Here is a 24,065-nt window from a genome sequence, read left to right on the forward strand (position 1 = left end):
CAACAATAACAACAAAATGGCTTAAAAGAGACAAAAACCATGTTTCTCTGACATCAAAACATGCTTGCAAAATATTGTTTTCCTGAATTAGCTGAAATGACTGAAAGACATAAGGATTGCATTTCTATTTAACTTCATAGGCCCCAGAATGTGAGAAAACCAAGAGTGCTCTGGGCAAAACAGGCTTGAGATCCTGCGTAACCCAGCCTTGTGAGAACGAGCCACACATCTCTTATGCAGGAAGTTTGTCTAGCCTGATTTCAACGATTGTCTTGGTTTGCTCTCCTGAGTCCATCTCTCGGTTGATGTAATGACTGACTGAACTGAAGAAGAACAGACAAACAATCAACAAGGGGCAACTGATTCATTTGGCATGATTTCTTCTGAAAACCACCACCCAAGAGTACACAATTAAGCTTAGTAGTTCATAAGAGTGATTTGGACCACAGAAGGCATTTTCGTTACTTCTGTATATGAATTTATTGGGCACTCTATCATCTTGCCAACTGTTTTTCTCTAGTGATGACTGACAAGGTATCTTTCTGTTTACTAAACTTCAGTTCGCAAGGGACACATCAGAAGCATAGTGGTAGAGAAAAATTACTCACTTTATTGATAAAAGTCAAAGAGTATGCCACATATTCATAGGTATCACGCTGTCATGGAGACACATTAGCAAATGATTTTCTGCACCTCTGTATATTTCTTTTGCTTTCTGTTGCTTCCTATTCCTCTGGTAGAAGAGAATCTTTGTCTATATTTGTGGAACCAAGATGACCTGTAGAACACCCTTCCTTAATAACTAGCCAGAGAAGGTCTAAGTGCACCACCAACCATTGCAGTGCTCAGGAACACGGCATCTGCTATCTGGTGAACCCTCTGCACAGTCTGCCTGCCTCATTTCACCCTGAAACACCATTTCCAAATCTGAAACAGAGAAGACAGAGCTTGAAAGAGCTAGTCTGTCTTCTTCCAAGCTGACCCTGAATAAACCTGTTGAAACCCTACAACAACATGTCTCCTAAATATTCATATTCAAATGGTAGGTAGTCAGGACATTTGCATCTAGTCTGAAAATCACATGGTTTTAGAGTATGGACAATCTACTGCTGGTAATAAGTTATCAAAACCATAGCTTCAAATTTTGTCTGTTTAGAAGCTCAAAATTCACTGTTTTTTTAGTTGGACAATAAATACAGGTTCATTAGTTAATAGAGGATATAATTATCCTACTTTTATGTATACAGTACCCACTGCCCAGCTGCTCCCAGACTCCTTTCCCCCTCAACACTAGATAGGGCTTCTCGGTTCTCATTCTATAGGCCTGCCTGGCCTGTCTAGGATATCTTTTCCCTGAATCACCACATCCTCCCTGCTCCACCTTACCCCACAGTGCCTAATCCTGCTCCCTGGAACTCACCACTTGGTAGAGTCTGCTTCTTCTCAGCCCTTAGGCAGTTTTGTTCTGTGATCTCCCTTCTCTGAGTCTCTGAGTAAGAATCGCTCTGCCTCACCCACAGGTCTCTGGCTTCTTGTCCCCAAGGGATAGCAGGCATCTTGGATATCCTGGGATCTCCTGTCTCCACACATAAAGGTTCTACTAGAAAACTCTAACTGCTAATACACACATTCACCAAAGTTGCAAAATCCAAAATTAAAGAACAAACTTTAGTATATGTTTTACATAGTAATGACAAGTGCTGAGAAATAAGTCAGAAATAATCATATTTACAACAGTCTCAAAAAGTTTGGAATATATCCAAGGATATGAAAGATGTGTCTAATGAAAACTTTAAGACACTGAATAAAGAAATTGAAAACTCATCAGTAAGGGAGCTTATGTCTGGGAAATCGGGAAAGGGAGTAACGTTTGAAATGTAAAAAAATAATATCCAATAAAATGAAAAAAACAAAGAAAGAACAAGAAAAGAAAACTCATCAGTGGAAAGATCTCCCATGCTCATAGTTTGACAATTTAATATTGTGAAAATAGACATTCTGTTAAGAGCAATCTACAGATTCAGTGTAATCCCCATCAAAATCACAATGAAACTCTTCACAAAAATTGGAAAAAATAATCTCAAAATTCATGTGGAAATACAAAAGACCCAGGATAGCCAAAACAATCCAGAATAATTAACATGCTGTGAAGGCAACATGAGCCCTGATTTCAAGTGATAGTGACAAAGCAACATTGGACTGGCATGAAAATAGGAATGTGGATTAGTGAAACAGAACTGAAGACCCGTGTATGAGCCCATGCACCTAAGGCTACCTCATTTTTGACAGAGAGGCCAACAATGCCCATTGGGATGAAATGACAGCATCGTCAACCAGTGTTGTGTTCCAACTGGGTAGCTGCATATAGAATTCAAGTAGATTATTACCGCCTTCTGTGCATAAACTTCAATTCCAAGTGGATAAGAAAAGAGCCGGCACCATGCATCCGTTGGCAGAGGAAGAAAGGACAGGCCCCGGGAGCCCTTTCTAAACAGACCTTGGTAGCACAGGCACCCAAACCAAATCCTGGCAAACAAGACCTCAAGAACCTAGGGCAACTCTGTACAGAAAAGGACACCGTTATGCAAGGAAAAAAGGCAATGTACACAGATGAAAAAATGTCTTGATCAGGCACACATGAGGCAGAGGATTATTATCTAGAGTATACATAGAACTCAAGAAAACTAAGCACCAAGAAAGCAAGCCATGTTCAAAGAAAATAAAAATGTAACTTAAATGAGAGTTCTCAAAAGAAGGAATACATCTGAGAAGTAGTTTTTTTAAATATTCAATATACCTAGCCAGAAAGGAAATGCAAAATATGTCAACATTTTATCTTACTCTAGTCAGAATAGGTTAGAGTAAAAAAATTAGAACTAAAGATGACGTAAATGTGGAGATGTAGAACACTTACCCATTGTCGGTGGGAGTGAAAATGGAGAGGAAACCAATGTGGTGGTTATGTGTCTGCTCATCTGCATGTTACTTATATGTATGCATCTAGGCTAGCCATGTAATATTTTACAACCAATTGTTGTGTACTAAAGACTTAAGAGAAATGTGGAAACTTACTACTGTAGAAGCTTTCTAAGGAAAAGCAAATATATATATATATATATATATATATATATATATATAATGTTTGTATGCTTAAATACCTTATAATGGGGAGAGAATGCCTATCATAATAGTAAACGCTGTCAGATGAAAAGACTGGTTCTAGATATGAGCTACCACTGCTCAAGTTATTTGTCAGTACTGTTCTGTAGATGCCCCATAAGACATTACGGGCTCTTGTCATTGTTCTTGATTACTCTCCAGAAGTTGAGGACAAGACCTTACTGCTGAATGCATTATATACTTGAGTTGTTATTTACATAGGATGAAAGAATTCATGTCAACCAAAATATTTCTACAAAGAAGACTAGAGGCAACACTTTGGAATGAGACAGGAATATGTATAGCCAAAGCCAAGACAATACATGAAGGAAATAAATAAAACTATAATTACTGAAACACAAAGTAAGAATTAGAACAATATACAGCAAAACAGCAACACATGACGCTCAACACACCCTTTTCAGTCATGATTTTAAATATTAATGAACTTATCAATCAAGACACAAGTTAGCTGAATGGATTAAGGAACAAATATACTTTTGTGTTGCCCATTAAAAACTCAAAGTAAGAGCCACCTTAAAATTATAACAAAAACTTCCTTGCAACTGGCATTGGGCAACAAATAGGAGTTTTTGTCCTATTATCTGACACAGTAGGAAACAAATTAAAACTAATCAGAGGAGATAAAGAAAGGGTACCTCGATCAAAGAGAACAGTTAATCATGAAGACACTAATACATATATGCGCTGAACTCTGGCCCACCCAATTCCATATGAAGTGTGTTTCTGGGCTTAACAAAACACATTAACTCCAATTTAGAAAAAGTGGGTGGCTTCATTAGCTCAGTTTTTTCTAGGACAAAGGTCATATAGACAAAAATGAAGTAGAAACACATTAGAGCAAAATGACACCATACATCAAATGGACTTTGCAGATATCTTAGAATATTCTCTCAAAATACTCCAGAATACGTATTCTATTCAGCAGCATGGGGCTTCTCACAAAGAATCCATGCCCAAGGGCATAAAACAAATCTTAACAAATTCAGAAAAAATGAAATAACTGTGTCTCCTATCTGACAGAATAAAATGAAACAAAATTGAGAGCAAGTTAATTGCTACTAATGACACAAATGCATGGAAATTAAACAAGACGAGGTAGAGCAGAACAAAGGAGAAATTAAGAAAGGAATAGAAAAGTGTCTGGAACTAAATGAAATCAAAACCACAACATAACAAGACTCTCCGGAAACATTAAAGGCCGCCCCCAAGAGGGGAATTAAAGTGTCAAATCCCTACATTAAAAACTCAGAAAGAGCAAGAGAAACTGACTTAACGATGCAACTGAAGAGTTTGGAAAAACAAGAACAATCCAAACCTAGCTCCAGTATATGGCAAGAAATAATAAAAATCAGAGAATCAATGAAATAGAAATAAGAAAACAGTACAAGGAATCAATCAATCCAAGAGCTGGTTCTTAGAGACGATTGATGAGACTGACAGGCCCTCGGCCCAATTAATCAAAGGAAAGACAGAAAGAACTCAAATTGATAGAATCAGAAATGATCAGGGAAACATTAGAATAAGTAGATACCAAAGAAATTCAGAATATTATGAAGAAATAGTTTTTAAAAAAACCCAGTTTATTAAATTATAGGATCTCAAAGAAATTTTTACACTCACCTAAATCACCAAAGTTAGAAAAAGAGATTGACACTTTAAACAAACACATAAAATTATGAAAAATTAAAGTGTGATAAAAAGATTTCCAACTTAGCAAAAGGACCTGATGGATTCATAGCAGAATTCTATCAGATTTTCAACAAGCTATAATCAGTACTTCTTAATTTATTGAAAGAACTAAACTAAGACGAGACATAGGAAATATATCCCAATTTCTTGTATGAAGCCAGATTCTCTAAAACTAAAATGAATTTATTTTAAAAGGCCCCAAAGTATAAACCAGTATTGCTGATGAATACTGATACAGCAATTCAGAAAGAAATACTTGCAAAATGGTTATTAACATATATACATAAGATCATTGGCCAGGATCAAGTCAAATTTTTCCTGGAAATATTGTGGGTGCTCAACACACATTTATTGTAATACATCATGTGAATGGACTTAAAGTGAAAATCATGTGATCATTTCAGTAAATCAGAAAAGACTTTTGATCAAAACTAAACATGCCTTTATGATAAAAGTCATATTGAGAGAAGATCTGGAGGGACATTTGTCAACAGAATAAAGGCAGTAGATGACAAACCCACAGCCAACATCACCTTGAATAAAGAAAAAAAGTCAAAGCAACTCCTTTAAATTCAGGCGTAAGAGAGGCTGCTCCAATCCTTTTCAATATAGTGCTTGAAGACCAAGCTAGAGCATTAGTCAGAGTAGAAAATGAAATGGATACAAAGAGGGGAAGAAGAAGCCAAATTACCACCATCTTCAGATGATATGAAATGATACGTAAAAGATCCCAAGGATTCCACAAAATCCTTATAAAAATGATTAACATTTCATTAAATGACAGTGTAAACACCAACTCATAAAATTTATAGTCTTTCTGTACATCAAAACCAAGCACGCCGACAAAGAAATCATGAAACTGTCCCATTCGCAATATCCTCAGGTAAGTATAGCTCTCACCCTGTATCAATCTCCTTTTTGCAGTAGCTAGAGACCATTACAGAAAGCCTTGGTTCCTTGAAATGCAGAGACCAACTTATCATGAGGTTTCCCAATTACCACATCTAAACAACTAAGGCTCAGTGAGCATTGTGGGATAGAAGGAAGAGAGATCATAAGAGACAGAGGACCAGGACATCAGTTGTCAGATAGTTGTCTTCCATATATGACAGGGAAACTGCACCCATGAAATCTCAACACTATGGTTGCCTGAACAAAACCTAAAAACTTACATCACAAATGGAGATTTAGTATAGATGGGGGAAATGCCATAGGAACCCATTCCAAAATGAAGAACTATAGGCAATGAATGGCTGATGAGAGAGGGAGGATCAGTCTTCTTTCGGGATGAGCCCTTAATACATAATCTCATCCCCAGTGTTCAGCCTTGAACACAGAGACACATAAGCAGTATTAAAGGGTTAGAAGTAATTAAAGAGGGAGAGATGAAAGTGTAGTCACGTGAAATGTAGCCATCTCTAAATTTGCATTTAGACTTTGTCACAAATCTGATCCTTAAAGATTATTTTCCTGGGCTTACCTCTTCTTTTTGCTCTGTGCTTCTATTCACTTATCTCAAAAGCAAAGACAGAAATGAACCGTATAACAGTAAGTGTGTCATACATGGTATATGCCAGTGTTTGGCCTGCAGTTTACAGATACTAAAATGTATGAGAAGAGTAACAAAATCAGTTCCTACAAGTAAATTTTCATCATTGTGAACCCAGGCTCCAATTAATAACATTATTAAATTAACTAAACTGGGCAAAATTCTAACTGAAATAATCAGTGCATTAAAAAGTATCACGCTACTCTTTGCCTAAGGCGCCAACTGAATGCTACATCAGTCTCTGGGTGTGTAAGACACAGCAGTATGGGAATAAGATACTTAAATAGGCTGGGCTCTCGTGAGTGTGGTGGTAAGAAAGGACATGAAGTCCCTGCTGTGTTGGACTCACGTTGGACTTGTGCACCCATTCCTGTTAAGTACTGACCACAATACGGCCAATTGTTCATTTCGATGAACATCAAAGCTATTCATGTTTGCTTCCTAGAATTTGGATTTTTTCGTAACCCAAATCTCTTAGTATTTTAACTTATCCATATGTATAAATCTCCAGATGGAAAAATAACTTCATTCTATGTGTTAAATCATTATTCAAGAGCTGTATTTTAGCAACCCTCAAATGACTTGGCACTGTTCCCTCGAGGGCAGATACAGGAGATGGAGAATGTATTAGATGTTTGTGTTAAGCCAACCACACTTAATTTAAAGGCTTGCCCATTCCAACGAAAACCAACCCTTTGAAAACCCAAGAACATATTGTCTAGCCTTAAACCACTTTTAATAAACAAAGACTTGCTAGCTACCACAGAAAATTTTGTTTAAAAAACCACTTATATATCATCCTGTCCTCTCTATATGGTGTTTTTTTCTTCCTTCTGGTCTCCTCGACTCCCATCTGCATAAAATGGACAATATAATGTATGTCCTTAATGGTGTTAAAAGAGAGGTGGGAGAGGGGAAAGAAATGAAGGTGAAAGAGAAGAGGGAGGAGGAGGCAGCGAAGGAGGAGGAGGAGAAAGAGAAGGGGAAGGAGGAGGACAGAGAAGAGCAGGAAGAGGAGAACGGGGAGGTGACAACTGAATTTTCAACTAAATTTATCTTCAGAGAACTTAGTAAGCACTTACTAAGAGTGAGACAAGTATGTCACTATATGTCACATTATGTCACTATATATTTGGGTAAATTTATACAGTCAATCTAAGTATATATTTATGCATAATGTATGTCACTGTATGTAATTCAATCTCTAAATAGTCAGATATAATGGGAACTATTACTTAATTCCCAAATGGTGATCAGGAAAACACATGTACATCTAGTGACTGAAGCTTTACTCTATGGCTACCGGTGTATTTCTGTATAGCCTCTCGGCTTATGAGCTTGAATTTGCAGTACTGCTGACTTATTGTTTGTCCAACTGTGTCTGAGCACGAATAGTACATCTAAGAGGAGAGAGAGAGCCGTGTCATTGGACCTTGAAGTATTCACGATTGATTTGGAGAAACCTTCTTTGTGTTGTTTTCTACATTTAATCAAAACCAGCAGTATGGACTTTCAAAGCATGGTCTTCAGAATACCAGCACCTGTGATGATTTTCTAGAAATGCAAGCTCCCACACACTGAGGAGTGTTGTTATGACAGTTTAGGGTCAATGGCCTAAATGCAGGAGAATTGGAGGGAATCAAAACTTTTCTTAGTGTGTTGTACAGAAGCCTCCTGGAATCACTGGATGAGACGTGGGGAGGATTTCTGTTTGTCTTCAGATGAGTTTGTTATTCTGAGGACTCTTGGACATGATGGTCAGAGTCAGAGAGTTGAATTTGGCTAGAACTAATATTTTAAATATTTTGATCCTTTTCTCATACAGTAGTTAACATAGGGGATTTAACAAATAACCACAAAGAACTATGCAGAAGGTGCCTACTCCAGGGAGAAAGTAAACTCCCAAGTGGATGTCTGCTGTTGGCATTGGAATAGACATGTCCTTCCTCCAATGCCTTAGAATTATGGGAGTGGTAAAGATTTGTCCAGTTGAGATTCAGTGAGATGGCAAAACCTTTCTCTGTTCCTAGTGAGAATGTTAATGGTGTGGGCATAAAATGCCCAATGATACATTATGTAGGCAGGTTTCTGTTGTGTATTTGTAGCTGGTGATACTGAACCTTTCTTTCTCCTTAGCATGTGAAGAGCTTTACAAGCCACAAATAATACTCAGTAGGGGTAAGGCGTCTAGTTGGGCACCAGCTCAATTTCTCCATGTTTGATGACGTGAGTAAGTTGTGTTCTTGGTTATTATTATTTTTGTTTTGATTTTGTTTGCCTTTTGTGGAGGGATGGGAGGATCTGGGAAGAGTTTAGATGAGGTAGGGAAAAGATTACGATAAAGATATTGTATGAATATTTTTAATAAAATTGTTTTAAAGTCACTGCCCTTAAAAAAGAACGAACATCCAAGGAAGTTTAACGCCTCCTGGATGTTACTTGCTTGAAGACTACCTTCTTAAAGAGACTCTTCCTAACAAAACTAGCTGCACCTGCATCTTTCTTCATATGTAGACAATAAGCACCTCCTAGTTTTTCAGTGTGCGAGATCTGTGGCTATCAGGGCCAGCAGAGTGAGCTCTGTGTGAGACAAAAGGAAATCCAATCAATGTGACTCAGTAGCCAATTTTAGTTCGACCTTCTGGGGTCTGACAGCGGGCACTTTATTATACAGATATTTAAGAACAGCAACATTTGGGAGAAAGGTTCCTGGTGCAACACAATCCCCTGTGCACAATGAGGCACAATTGCACTGACTCTCCTCAAGGAACAAATCAGTTCCTCCATGGGAATGGCTCCCAGAGACAGGCCTCGTGCGTTACCTTCACTGTCTGTGGAAGGACCTGCTGTGCTCTGTTACACCATAGCATAGAGGTCATGTGGCTCCCAGAGACAGGCCTCGTGCGCTACCTTCACTGTCTGTGGAAGGACCTGCTGTGCTCTGTTATACCCATAGCATAGAGGTCATGTGGCTCCCAGAGACAGGCCTCGTGCGTTACCTTCACTGTCTGTGGAAGGACTTGCTGTGCTCTGTTATACCATAGCATAGAGGTCATGTGGCTCCCAGAGACAGGCCTCGTGCGTTACCTTCACTGTCTGTGGAAGGACCTGCTGTGCTCTGTTATACCATAGCATAGAGGTCATGTGGTTCCCAGAGACAGGCCTCGTGTGTTACCTTCACTGTCTGTGGAAGGACCTGCTGTGCTCTGTTATACCATAGCATAGAGGTCATGTGGCTCCCAGAGGCAGGCCTCATGTGTTACCTTCACTGTCTGTGGAAGGACCTGCTGTGGTCTGTTATACCCATAGCATAGAGGTCATGTGGCTCCCAGAGACAGGCTTCGTGTGTTACCTTAACTGTCTGTGGAAGGACCTGCTGTGCTCTGTTATACCCATAGCATAGAGGTCATGTGGTTCCCAGAGACAGGCCTCGTGCGTTACCTTCACTGTCTGTGGAAGGACCTGCTGTGCTCTGTTACACCATAGCATAGAGGTCATGTGGCTCCCAGAGACAGGCCTCGTGCGCTACCTTCACTGTCTGTGGAAGGACCTGCTGTGCTCTGTTATACCCATAGCATAGAGGTCATGTGGCTCCCAGAGACAGGCCTCGTGCGTTACCTTCACTGTCTGTGGAAGGACTTGCTGTGCTCTGTTATACCATAGCATAGAGGTCATGTGGCTCCCAGAGACAGGCCTCGTGCGTTACCTTCACTGTCTGTGGAAGGACCTGCTGTGCTCTGTTATACCATAGCATAGAGGTCATGTGGTTCCCAGAGACAGGCCTCGTGTGTTACCTTCACTGTCTGTGGAAGGACCTGCTGTGCTCTGTTATACCATAGCATAGAGGTCATGTGGCTCCCAGAGGCAGGCCTCATGTGTTACCTTCACTGTCTGTGGAAGGACCTGCTGTGGTCTGTTATACCCATAGCATAGAGGTCATGTGGCTCCCAGAGACAGGCTTCGTGTGTTACCTTAACTGTCTGTGGAAGGACCTGCTGTGCTCTGTTATACCCATAGCATAGAGGTCATGTGGTTCCCAGAGACAGGCCTCGTGCGTTACCTTCACTGTCTGTGGAAGGACCTGCTGTGGTCTGTTATACCCATAGCATAGAGGTCATGTGGCTCCCAGAGACAGGCCTCGTGCGTTACCTTCACTGTCTGTGGAAGGACCTGCTGTGCTCTGTTATACCCATAGCATAGAGGTCATGTGGGTTAATTAGCCACCTCCAGTCCTGCATGTGGTAGACAGACATGGCCTTGCCTTAGAGGTAACACAGATTATCAGGCTACTAACAACCAGTATTCTGTGTGGAAAACCAAGTTACATATCTCTTCTACTGAAGAGACAAACCTGTGTGTTTAACATTCCCGGTTTCCTTAGCATTTATCTGTGAGGGCAAGGACCTTGTGTTCCTAATATCTCGCATGTAGTAACTCTGCCTCTGAGTCCTACTGTATATAATAATCCCACTGAGCGTCCAGGTGCCGCAGCTTCTCTATCAGAGAGCCTAGGCCACCCAGTCCAAACATTTCCATGCATATGTGTCTGTCCTTTCTTCATTTTCTTGATGTGCCTAGTTAGGATTCTTGGACCCAAGCCATGCACAAATTTGGCAGATTTGAACTCATATTTCTGCATGGGTGGAGTTTGTGTTACAAACTCATTTTCTTGCACTTCCTTGGGATATTGTGAAGTGATTTCAGGAGATGATTTGATGCCCCAGGAAGGGGTACCAAGAGAGGAGGATGTAAGCAAAGGAAGCCTTAAATTCAGATGCTGCTCTGAAGGTCTAGAACCCAACAAGGTGGCCAGAGAGGGGGGCCAAAATGACAAAAAATGGAATTAAAGGATGACAAAAAATAAAATTTCAAGTTAACTTTATTTTAAATTAAAAAAAACACCACACAATGGCAATAAGAACCACCAGAAGGAAACTGAGAATATATATATATGCACATATAACATCATATAACACATGGATCTTACACATTTTCTCCTCATTGAACAGAAGATAGGGCATTTTATGTCGATGTCAGGGTCAAGACTTAGCATTGCACATTTCCAGTTAGACCTTCTTCCTTCTTTATAGCATTTTATAAAGATTATAAGTCTGGAAATATTATTTTCTAATCATAAATATATTCTATGTTAACAGTTTCTGCATATCTTATTTTTTCATTGGTATGCCAGAGGTACAAGTTTGTCTGTTCAGACGATATAAACATTTCAAACACTGAGAAACTCAATTTAAAGTAAATATTTAGCACTGATCACTGGGGACCTGGACTGAAGAATATGGCTGACTTCAAGAATTAGAAGCATGCTAGCAACCACAAAAGCACTCTCCATCTCCAGGATGTCCAGCGACTGAGGAACAGTTATAAATTTAGCATTCTCTCATTGTAAGCATTTAAAATATTTCAGTGATTGTCTTGATAGAATTCCAGTAAAAAGCAGCTGTCAAAATGTATCGTATATTTGCAAACCTCCTACACTGTTACTATAATCGGCTGAGGTTTGTTTTTGTTTCATTTCACTTAAAAAGGTTGTGTGAAGCATAATTCAGGCTTGGTCAAACTTTTACTAATATTCACAAGAGAACGATTACCCATAATTAGACTTTAGTTTTTTAAAGGAGTTCATATTTGAAAAGTAATAAAGTATCTAGGTGGTAATTTGTCTTTATAGTGTCATTAATCTGAAAGTCAAACTGTGCTGGGCTATTGTGTATACACTCCAGTGGTGCAAATAACTGTTCTGTCAGATTGCCAAGGTAATGTGGCCCACAGTGTTTCCATTGATTTTAATATCTTCTCTTATACTTCCTTTCCACACCAAACTATGATTTGATTGCTCCAAGATTCATTCTCCTTTTAAAAATATGTCAGGAAAACAGCCTGAAGGAATACAGCTCCTTCTGCAGAAAATGTAGTCCACCAAATAGAAAACCCATTTGTACTAGTCACCCATATATCATAAATGTGTTAGAACTCAAGCTAACTAGTTTACTGGCTAAAAAGAAGCCAAAGAAAATATCAATTATGGTTCAACATTATTTAAAAATATGTGGATGTATTTTCTGTGATTAAAAATAGAAAAAATAGTATTACATGTTCATCTTTTTGTTCTGTGTGGTCCTGCACATAGAAATTTACTGCCAGACTCAAGAAGCACACAAATGGATCCAACAACATTCCATCATGGATGGGGTAAAGTCTTGTGATGCCCATCCATCCCTGAGGAGATACCGGCAGTTAGTGGTTGTTGGAAAAAAAAAAAGGAGTCACAGCCTTCAGTGGTATAAAGCCACTGACTGGTAAGCTACTCTCTGTGAAGTAAATAAACCTCCTCTCATGGTCATGCAAGGAACACTTAAGTTTATAGAACATGCATGAAATGACATAAAAGTAGTTGTTAAAAAGGAGTTGAGTGTACAGGTGATATAAGGAAATGGGAAGAATATGATCAAAGGACATGATACACAGAGAAACACACACAGATACACACACATAAATGTACACACACATAAATGTACACACACACACACACACACACACACACACACACACACACACACAGAGTTTCTCAGCTACTTGATGTCCTTTGCCTTTGTAGATTTGGCCCTTTCTAGCTTATCCTCTTCCATAGCCTGAGAACTCAGCCAACTTCACCATCTAAGCCCTTCTTCAGTCCACAGTATCTGTCCTTGTGCTATCTGGAATTCTTCAGCTACCTTGTAAATGCTGCTTCTGGGTATACTGGTGCTGGCAGGCACAAAAGTTGCCTTCTCTTCATGTTACCAGATCAAACTGCTCTATACATGCTAAAGTCACAGCAGGTCATAAGTACTCAGATGGTGTTTACCAAGGGGCTAGGCTGTACTACCAGGAATTCAGAACATGGAAGGGAGGTCTCTCAGATGGCTCTAGATGTGGGATAGAAGAGAAACCTGTCATTCTTGGGCACAATCTCTGTTAGTAGCCACAAACTTTCTACTTAGTTACTCAACCTATGCAGGCATACTAGGTCTGTCTGCCTCAGTTATCATGCATAGAGGACATGCTTCTATCTAACTGGACTAAGGCTAGACCTTGGGTGTGAATCTGGAGGCTGGGAGATAAAAGGTACCATCTGGAGTCTTTATGGGTCTTCAAGAAGCCTCTCTTGGCTGTTGCTGGTAGAATGGAGCAGCCATGGCTGGCACTAAGTCTCTACCACTAGAAGCTGTGGCTTCAGTGGCATCCATGAAGCCTGTGATGGTTCCTGTGATTCAAATGGAAGGTCCTTAAGGACACTGAGACTAAGCTAAAATCCTCAGGTTATGAGCTGGATCAGAGTTTTCCTGTGCAGTTGTGAAATGTTTAAAGCCTCAAGCATACCATAATGACTGCTCAAGGAATTATGTAAATAGCTACTTGGTTGATATTTCATGGGCCTCAGTAAAATTTCAAGGTTGCAAGTTGTCATTTCTGGTGTCCTCTGAACCTGGAGCAGCAGCAATGTGATCTGCAGCTGTTCTAGACACAACAATGGCAGATGCAACAGGAGCAGTTCGAATCCAGCTTCTGCCTCTCATTGGCCTCAAGCTGTGGGACTTGGCCTGGGCAGCTTTTGCTGAGATGGTAGTCATGATGGGGTTAAATACTAAGTGCTAAAAAATGTATTATTTGTACAAACTCACACAAAGTATGATCTGTGGGTTTACCTACACACGTAAGAAAACATCTTGATTAAACCGTTCCTATTCTAATGGACAGAGAACTGTGTTTTTCAGTAAACCGAGGAAAGCTGAAAAGGATGCCTAGTTACATCCAGGTGCAGATACTGGTTTGACATTACATTGTAGTTTTATATGATAAGGAGATCCATATAAGCAATATTATTTCATATGGGGTCATGTCTAGACTTAACTTGAAATAAAAAGTTTAATTTGAAAAAAAAAGGTGAATTCCATTCTCTGTCCTTTTATAAATATGTAGAGGTTGCTCAGTAGCTCGTGTAAAGAAGACTATCATTTGAAAAGTCAAAAATGGATGTCTTTACACCAATCTTTATCAACAGTGGCTGTAATGGGACAGGTAGGGAATCTATACTCCCTTATGGAAGAAAGAAAAATTCATCTGATGTGGCTTTAGAGTCTGTAGAATACAGCAAAGAGTCAACCGTGAGGTTATCACATGAGTGTCTGTTTTCACTGCACACTGGCTTTCAGTGGCTGCATCTGCAAGGCTAGAGCTGATACCGAGAACTTAACACTTGTTTCCTTCAGAGAAGTGCACACTTTCTCCTTCCATTCACAAGCAGAAGGGGGTGGAGTTCAATGGGACCTTACAGGAGACTCACTTCGCCTCACAAGGCCTGAAAAACACTCTGTGCACAAGTAGTTTCTAAATAACTGTTATACTGCAACTTAAATGGCTTCACCTCCATAATACAAATTAGAAAGTAGAAAAATGAGGAAGAAATGATCTTATATTCCTATAGGGACATAGAAATTTTGAGGGCTAGAATTGTGAAGTATTATTTTTACCATCTTTGAGAAAATATGTGGAACCTGCATATCAAATTAATTCTACACCTATAACATTTTAAAGGAAATACAGACATCTGTAGTAGCTAAAACTAAACCTTTTCTCTGTTTGGCTTTATAAACACAGAAACACTTCAAAATATAATTTTAGATAGAATAATACAATTTATTTCCTAGACTTATTGATAGGATTCAAAAATTATCAACATGGCATATCTTGTTTCATCTATCTATGTAGTAGCAGGTTCACTGATTATAATAAAAACAATTATACATAAGTTGATATTATACACATATAATTAGGATAGGTATTTAATAGAAAAAAATCTTTAAAAATAGTCAAAAACAGTATTACCACACTAGATTTCCTCCTATTGTTGCATAAATATCTTTAAAATTGTTGGAAATACAAGCTATAGCATTGTATTTAGCCAATATGCATTTGAAACAAACTCTTTTATTAAATGCAGTGTGTATATAAGAGTGTATATGATGATGAAGCCACCTGTCAGCAAGAAGGAATTGAGAAAATAGGAGTGCTCAGTGAGGAAGATAATTATAGACGAGTATTATACATGACTTTTGAGATTAACACATGTCCTCCTAGAATGTTTGAGGAGATAGAAAAGCAGGAATCATTATTGTAGTACCTATTTGGGCCTGGTTTTTAATTGTTTGAGCCTTTAGAAAATGGAATCTGTTTTATTTACGTGATTCTTCTTTTGGAGTCAGATTTACATATGGACTTACATAAAAAACTTTTTTATATATCTTCAGTTATGTAATCCCTGAAAGTCATTTGGAGACTTGGGTGGCATCTCTGACCTAAAGTGTGGAATCCCCAAGAGACTAAAACTTCTTTGCTGAAAACCACATGAAAGCATTATCTGGCCACTGCCATGGTGAGAGTCCACAGAGAAAATGGAAACACGAAAGGATGAGCTTCTTGATGGTGATGGACCTAAATCACTTGGAGAGTCAGTTGTGGGGGCTCAGTCCTATAATCCTAGCCTTCTGGGTGGTGAGGCAAGAGGCTTAATGCAAAGGCAGGACCATAATAAGCTATAGTATAAAACCATATTCACTCCCAAAAAATTATTTGTAAAAAAAGCACCAAATTTGCATAATGCATTTGCGTATTTCCTCTTTGGTCCACTTGTACAAGCATTCCCTTGTTTCCCAAGGAGTTGTTGAAGTAGCTGAAAACATCAAGTCCAATTCATGTCTCAAAAATTATTAACTTTTAATTGCTACAATAATGATAGAATTGGCCACAGAGTGCTTCGAACAGGGTAGTGATAGCTCCATTGGTGGGGAGGAGGAGGATGCAACCTATGCCAGAACCATCACTTGCTCTGTGTGACAATTTCTTTCATAAAATGCCAACATCCTCAAATAGCATCAAATTGTCATATTTATTGTGTTGACTCAGTTGGTTCCCAAATTGCAATTCAAATCACTTACTGGAACACTGCAAAGTGTTAAAAATAACATGGAGGCAAACGAAGACCCAGGCCTTTCTCACTTTACGCAACCGTTTTGTTTATGCATTTGCATCCCAGAAAAATAAGTTTTATTTGGATGGCTAGATTTTTCAAAAATATTCTCCAAGATGTTCAGAAGCCTAAAATTTTAAGGCTTTGTACAAAAATATTTGAACTGATTTTCCTCCTCACTTTTAGTGTTCGGGTGTCTCTTGTGATTAATATGCAGGGTTGTCTAGGGCAAAGAATATCTGCTTGGACTATGACTAGTGTCCTCTTTTCATTCCTCAAGCTAATTAACTATATGATAAATGTGTGTTAAATAAACCAGCTCTCAAGGAAATAAGTGACAGCGCACTGTTTATTGAAAAGTCCTGCTCAAGATTCAGTGAATATAAATCATACATAAGGGTGTGTGTGTGTGTGTGTGTGTGTGTGTGTGTGTGTGTGTGTGTGTGTCTGTCTGTCTGTCTAACTCAGTATAAAAGCTACAAGCACTGATACCTGAGTTCCATAACCAGGACATATTTTTAAAACCTAAATTTTGAATTAAAACTCAAGCCCTAAACAATTTTTCAAATACACTCAAAATAAGTATCAGTTGGAAAAATATTCTATCCAAAATTTCATTATTTAAATATTCTAAATACTTAATGAAGGTGAGTATCTGAAATATTAAGAGAATCACCATTTCTGTATATTTCTTTTTAATAATCTAGTAAGGCTATGATGAAATGGATACCATATTATTATTGTTTGCATTTCTATATTTTTAGGAAAATTATTCACCAACAAAGTCAGTAAAGTGATCACTTCTGTTGAATCAAAGTTTCTGAGTGGTTCGCAGGCAGGGGGCTCACTTCTGCTGTTGACATTAAGGGAAATTCTAGGTCACTTTGAGTAATTATCCAGCCATGTGTGAATTTCAGTCCACACCCTACAGATGGAATCATCCAAGAATGCTCTCAATTTCAGGAAACTGATCAGAGATCATCCTTTGTCTGATTCACATCAGTAGCCTCACGTTCTAGATCCTTCCCCTGAGTCTATCACAGTTAATCTGGCCTGAGCTTCACACTAGACTGAACGACCTTCAAGTTCTTTCTCCTTGGTCAATTCTCAAATCATGGATATTTAAATGATATCTGATCATACTGTTTTATATCTCTCAGAAAGTTCATTTGTTCTCTGGTTAAATCACAACAATCACATTAATGGTGATAACACAGGAAACAGTGATTTCTCAAGCAGTTATGGAGGAATGAAATTCAGGGGATGTCAGGGGTTTCAGTTTAATGGTTTGAAAATCATCCTCCTTCTATTTGCACATTGAATGTGTTCCTTGCCTTGGGACTACAGCTTGAATCAGTGCTAAATAAAATAGTACTCTTCCCTGACATACTGTTACATCCCCCATATTCTACATGGTAGGCCACATCTCCTTTTCTTCCTTTTCTATATTTTGCTTTTCTGGAACCATGATCCATTTTTGTCGCATTTATCCATGTTTTACTGATGTTTATCACATACTTTGCTAATCAGAAAATATCCACTGAGCTCTTTTTGAACTCTGATCCTTACCATCTGTATCCTTGCCTGGTATTTTAAAAGTGTTGCTGTGCTCCATTCCAATAAAAACTTCATATTTTCATATCCTGTGAGATATTTCTGCATTTTTATTCACATTCCTCTGATTAGCCACAAATGATAAGTAAGAATTGCCCATCAGAGCGTTAGCCAACAAAACATTGGGTAATAATTGTAAAATGTGGGCAGTGAGTAACAGTGGTCCTCTGCTCTCTATTTCCCTTCTAAATTCTACAATAATAAGCATTTTAATTTGTATCTATTATTGCTCAGCCCATGCTTTATTTCTCAATGAAAGTTTCAGAGTGGTTCGCAGGCAGGGGGCTCACTTCTGCTCTTGACATTAGGGAAATTCTAGGTCACTGTGGGTAAGTGTCCGGCCCTGTGTGGATCTCAGTCCCCACCCTACACATGGATCAGCCAAGAGTGCTCTCAATTTTGTAGACTGTAGTGACTTAACCAGAGAACAAATGGACTTTCTGAGACATATAAAATAGTAGGATCAGATATCATTTGAATATCCATGGTTTGAGGAAGGAGTAAGAACACGAAAGTCTCCAGTCTAATGCGAAGCTCAGAGTAGATTGCACCTAGGAAGGGACATTTCAGTGTCTATAAAAAGGGAATGGGCATAGGAGGAGCTTCCTTCACAACTTCCAGGTATTTTCTTGAAGAGATGTCTCTATTCCTTCCCTGTCCTTCCCTTTTTCTTTGTGTACTAATTTATGGACTGTGCTAGAGAGGCCACCTTAAGGCACATGCCAGAGAGAATGTGCATATGATGCCTGAACAATTACAGAAGGAGGTCCAGGTACAGCACAGCATCTTAAGGCGCCCACACCAGATGCTTGTAGTCATCTTGTCACTCGGTGTGTGAGAAAATCCATTATTCAAGCCAACAGTACTTTATGATTTATTATTGTTGACTAGAATTCTAAGTGAAAACATGAGCTAAAAAGGTGCCTAGTGCTATAACAACCAAATTTTCCTTGTTTATGAACATAATAATGATTGAATTTATTGAGTTGATTCTGAGGAAAAATATTAACTAAGCAGTCCTGATTAGTGGTATAATTAATGTTTATATAACTAAAAGTTTTGTATCAAATATATTTATTTCTAAGAAGAAAGTGATTTTCTCTGAATTAGAATGTTTCTTAACTGAAAGGATGGTTAATGCAAGAGATGGTGTCTGGGAATAAAGAAATAACATTTTTCAAATGCTTGCGTAGAATTATCCCATGACATATGTCTTTTGAGGCTGCTGTTACATCTTTGTCTTCCGTTGCTGGGATAAAACACCAAGGCATTTTGTAAAATTATTTAATTTGGGACTCACAGTTCCAGAGGGTTAAAGCCATTACCACACGGCTGTAGGCAAGCAGCATAGTGTTGGGGCAGTAGCTGAGAGCTTACATCTCAACCCACAAACAAGAACTAGGGTCTAAGCATTCAAACATATGAACCTATGTGGATGATTCACATTCAAACCACCACATCCACAGCTTGCTTCCCATAAGCTAATGACCATATCATAATGCAAAATTATTTAGTTCAACTTAAAAATTCTTTCAGTCTCAAGTTTGAAAGTCCAAAGTCTTTTCCTGAGAGTTAAGGAAAATATTCTCTCAATTGTAACCCCCTGTAATATCAAAATGGAAACTACATATTCGTAATACACAATTTCAAAGAATATGCATTACCATTTCAAAAGAAAGAACAGGGTCATACTGAGGAAATACTGGACCAATGAAAAAACAAAACCAACCAACCAAACCAACCAACCAACCAGACAAACAAAAGTACCCTACCTCAGGGCAAACTCCAAATACTGTACCTCTACACCCAATGTTAAAGGGCTTAGATAGCTCTTCATTTCAAGCTTTGCTAACTGCTGCACACTTCTCTTTTATAGGATGTTTCCATTTCCTAGAACATGTCCCCCTAGCAGACATCCCATGGCTCTGGCTTCTCCAACATCTTGAGGGCAGGGCTCTAGTGCAATCCAGGTTTCACTTTCTCACTTGACACAACAGCCTTCAGAGCCTCCATGCAGGGACTCCCCTGCCATAATCTTGATCTCAGTGGCTTCCCTTAACTGAAGAGGAAAATTCCACATACTCTTTGCTTTTGTATCCTCTAAAGTCAGAACTCCGTTGCTGCAGCTTCCAAGTTCAATTCTGCTATTCTTGTAATGGAGCCTGGCTCCCTTCTGGATATGCATAGGGCTTTCCTTTCTTGCCTAAACTTTCCTTTGTTTTGGAAACAGATAATTCTTAAAGCCTTTTCCTTTCACAGCTGCAGAAATCGATAGGTGGGCCCTTTCAGGAGGACACCTACTTCCCTTACTCTATTTTAGATCAGACCTTTCCTTATCTCTTTCAACACAAGTCTTACCTCCAATATTAAATTTCCTGGTGCTCTTTTTCTTCTCAAATTGTACATTTTAAAATTCTTTTTGCTCTCCTTGGTCTGTTTCATTGTATATCGGAATAATAGTGATTACTAATAACCACATGACAGGGTTAATACTAGGCTGTCTTGAACTCTCCTCTACCAACAAATTTTCTCCAAAACATTTCAGTTTAGCCTCAGCCAGATTTTTATGATAAGATGGAAAGCACCTACATTCTTTGCCAATATGTCACAACATTAGTCTCTAGCCCAGGTGCTAAAACATTGTTCTTCTCTGAAATCTCTTGAGCTGGGCTTCCATAGTCCACATTTCTCATAGCACTACTGTCTTCCAGGGTCCTCCAAGAATGGCCCCTTAAGCCCAACTTGGAGTATGCAACTGGTTTCCTAGTTTAAAGTGCCAAAGTCTTCCATGTTTTTCAAAAACAAAAACAAAACAAAACAAAACACACAAAAAACCCAGCCTACTCAGGCTTGTTGTAGCAGTAGTCCATGCCCTGGAATTAATGTATGTCACAGCTAATTTTCTAATTCTATTATAAGATATGACCATAGCAACTTACAGAAGAATGAGTTAATTTGAGGGTTAGAGCTTTGGAGGGTGCAGCCATGGCCATCATAACAGGGAGCATGGCATTAGAGAAGTAGCTAAAACCTTACATTATGATCCACAATCTCAAGGCCGCAGGGGGCAGTCAGACAGACAAACAGACAGAGAAGGGCATAAGCTTAAGAAATCTCCAAGTCTATTACCACAAGACACATCTAATCCTTCCCAAACATTTCCACCAACTGGAGACCAAGCACTCAAATATGGCCTATGAGGCCATCCTCATTCAAACTACCACATGTGCTGTTTCCTTTAATTCTTTCTCATTTATTTTTATATGTAGGAGAAAATGCAGGCATGGCCTGGTTGTCAGCCTACTTGGCACACTGTGATTCTAAGAAGCACGACAAACCATGCTTCTGAGTATTCCTAGATGTCGCAACACTGAATTCTGAAGTAACTTGAGTAGCTGGTAAGTGGCCTGCTGGTGTGTGTGCATGCTTCACTTCTCCTTGTGCTTTTCCCCCAGAGAGATGTGTGGTATGAGTATTCATTGTCTTATCCCAGGTAGTGTGCTAACCAATCACAGTCAACAGGCTTCTACTATATAAGTAGTTGTTCACATGTAATATAACAGATGGTTTTCCCTGAAACTGTCTCTGGTGTGGTTCATTTCCATGCTCTTTGCTGGCCCATAGGCATTGTGGTCTTGTTGGGGGAAAGCCACATAACAACTGCAATGGCAGTTTATTTACCATATCTATTTTTAAAAATACAACATGGGGTACCCACTATGTAATGGCATAAGTCTTAACAAAATAGCCTACTACAGTCATTGGGAAAGCAGAACTTCGAATTGATAGACTTTGGTGGACAGTTAAGATTTCCTTTCTGAGGAGAAATAAATACCAAAGGGTGCTACTAGGTTGGTTTTTATTGCTTACAACGAAGAGTCAGAGTAACTAGCCTCATGAAGGCAGTTTCAAATGAATAAGAATTGTACAATCTTCTCAAACCAGTGGGTCTCTAGGAAGAGGGTCGAAATATAAAGAAATTATGGGGGTTGGGGATTTAGCTCAGCGGTAGAGCGCTTGCCTAGCGAGCACAAGGCCCTGGGTTCGGTCCCCAGCTCCGAAAAAAAAAAAAAAAGAAAAAAAAAGAAAAAGAAAGAAGAAATTATGAGGACATGAGGACATTTCTAAATGGGACTTTTGTCTGATGGAGTGAATCCTGTGGATACTCACAGAGGGTCCATGGAGCCCTTGAGTAGACCACATTTGCTTTACTTAACTTGGCAGGAGCAAACGAAAGGATACTATTTAAGAAAAGTCCAATTATATTGGTGCTGTCAGTCAGTCTTTCTGTCATTTCAACAAATTATCGAGAAAATCTATTTATAAAGAGGAAGGGTTTATTTTGGCTCACATGTTAAAGATTTCAGTCTGTGGTCAGTTGGCTCTCTTGTTTTGGAACATGTATGCAAAGTAGCTTACTCCATAGCTTGACACAAGAAAAATGAAAAAGACCAGAGTGCCTCAACTCTTTAAGGACATACCCCCAAATGACCTAGACAATCTCAGCAGTCACCATCACTTAAAATACTTTACCACACTCCAATAGTACTATTCCAAGGAGCAGTCCTTTTAATACAAGAGTGTTGGAAGGCAATTACGCTCAATTTAAGGCATGGTGATACAACTTAGTGTGCAGAGTACTAAGTTAGCATGTGCAAGGATCTCAGACATTAAGATTGAACAAAACAAATTTAGAAAAAAAATTACAGCAGGCAGGAAACAGACTAATAAAGGTGGTACGGCATTTCATTAAAGCACAGGTGACTTTGAAAGGCACTGAGAGAAAAAGAGTCTTAGAGATTTAATCCCAACCCTTACAGACAAACTGAGATGCTCCCATTCGCCTAGATGGGATGCAGACATGCTTTGAATTAGAGACCCCTTTTCATCTTTCGTTCCCATTTTGAGCAACCAGAATTCTTTAATGTAGTCTTATGATTGCATAAATATTTTATGTTGGGGGTATTGTGGAATAGGAATTTGTCTCTAATTTTTACACATCCGCAGAAAAGAATTTTGCCTCAGGAATGCTGTGAATAAATTACATATAAGGATGAGCATGTGTACTTGATTTAGATGATGGGATTGTGAGATACAGCTGAGACTGTAACCAGCGAGACTTCTGTGGACCTTGAGACAAGGAGGAATATATCTTGTGATAGGAAGGGCAGATCACAGTAAGAGAAGGCCTTCAAGATTTCTGTCCCCCAGCATAGATGTCTTATTAAATGTCCTATTCACTATGCAAAGACCATGGAAATGTGAGGAAGCTAAGAGTCATGAAAAGGGGTGGGATGGTCACTCAGTAATTATGTCATATTGAATTATAGCTTAATAACCAGCAGGGGAGTTTGGAAGATGGAGATCAGCTTTTCCAAGTTTGAAAGAAAGGAAACTACTAGGAAATGGGGTCAGTCAACAACCAAGTGTGGGTGGCCTCTAGTTGGTAACAGTCATTCCTAGTTGACAATTTTCAAGGACACTGAGAGCTTAGTCAGAGCCAAAGGAAGCCCTGGTTTGTACATATCAATGTTTTATAACCGGAAGATCACAAGCTTCAGCTTGGTCAACACCTCAGTCTCAGCTTGGAGAGGCCCTGGCTTTGGGAGAGCAGCTGGGCTCCTTCACATCTGGACTTCCAGCCTACAGAACTGTTAGATAAATAAGGAGGAACTGTTGTAAGACACTGTGTATGCTACCGAGTTATTCATCAGTAAAATGAATGAGGCCGCAGTGAGCCCTGACACCTTTAGTAAAACTCTAGCCACAAGCTTTCTATCTCTCAGTTTCTCTATCAGTAAATGCACCAGGATAATAATGCCTATACCATGACATATGCATTAAATGACATAATTCTTGCAAAGCTTGAAGTAGTAGGTAAAAGTCTGTTTTGCTTTACCATCCATTAAGTTGTAGATGACATTGCAAGACCAGGACACTGGCTGATGACTTTTTTTCCAACTAATTTCTGTTGTCATTTTTAAACAACTCTATATAAGTGTG

General features: G+C 39.0%; 1 protein-coding gene across 5 annotated transcripts in view; it reads right to left on the reverse strand.

Annotated features, from left to right (window-relative positions):
* The window catches only part of Cfap299 (cilia and flagella associated protein 299), a 474,580-nt gene that overhangs the window by 127,208 nt on the left and 323,307 nt on the right, over positions 1-24,065 (reverse strand). The window contains exon 4 of one of the 5 annotated variants that reach the window (XM_087584350.1): positions 8,769-9,001. The exons of the other annotated variants lie outside the window; for them this stretch is intronic. Coding sequence (XP_087440476.1) covers positions 8,981-9,001 — 21 coding nt within the window. The 3' untranslated portion in view covers positions 8,769-8,980. Of the gene's footprint in view, positions 1-8,768; positions 9,002-24,065 lie in introns of those variants that run through there. 5 annotated transcript variants of the gene reach the window in all.

Source organism: Rattus norvegicus, chromosome 14 (genome assembly GCF_021556685.1).
Source record: "Rattus norvegicus strain SHRSP/BbbUtx chromosome 14, alternate assembly SHRSP_T2T, whole genome shotgun sequence".
Classification (NCBI taxonomy): Eukaryota; Metazoa; Chordata; class Mammalia; order Rodentia; family Muridae; genus Rattus; species Rattus norvegicus.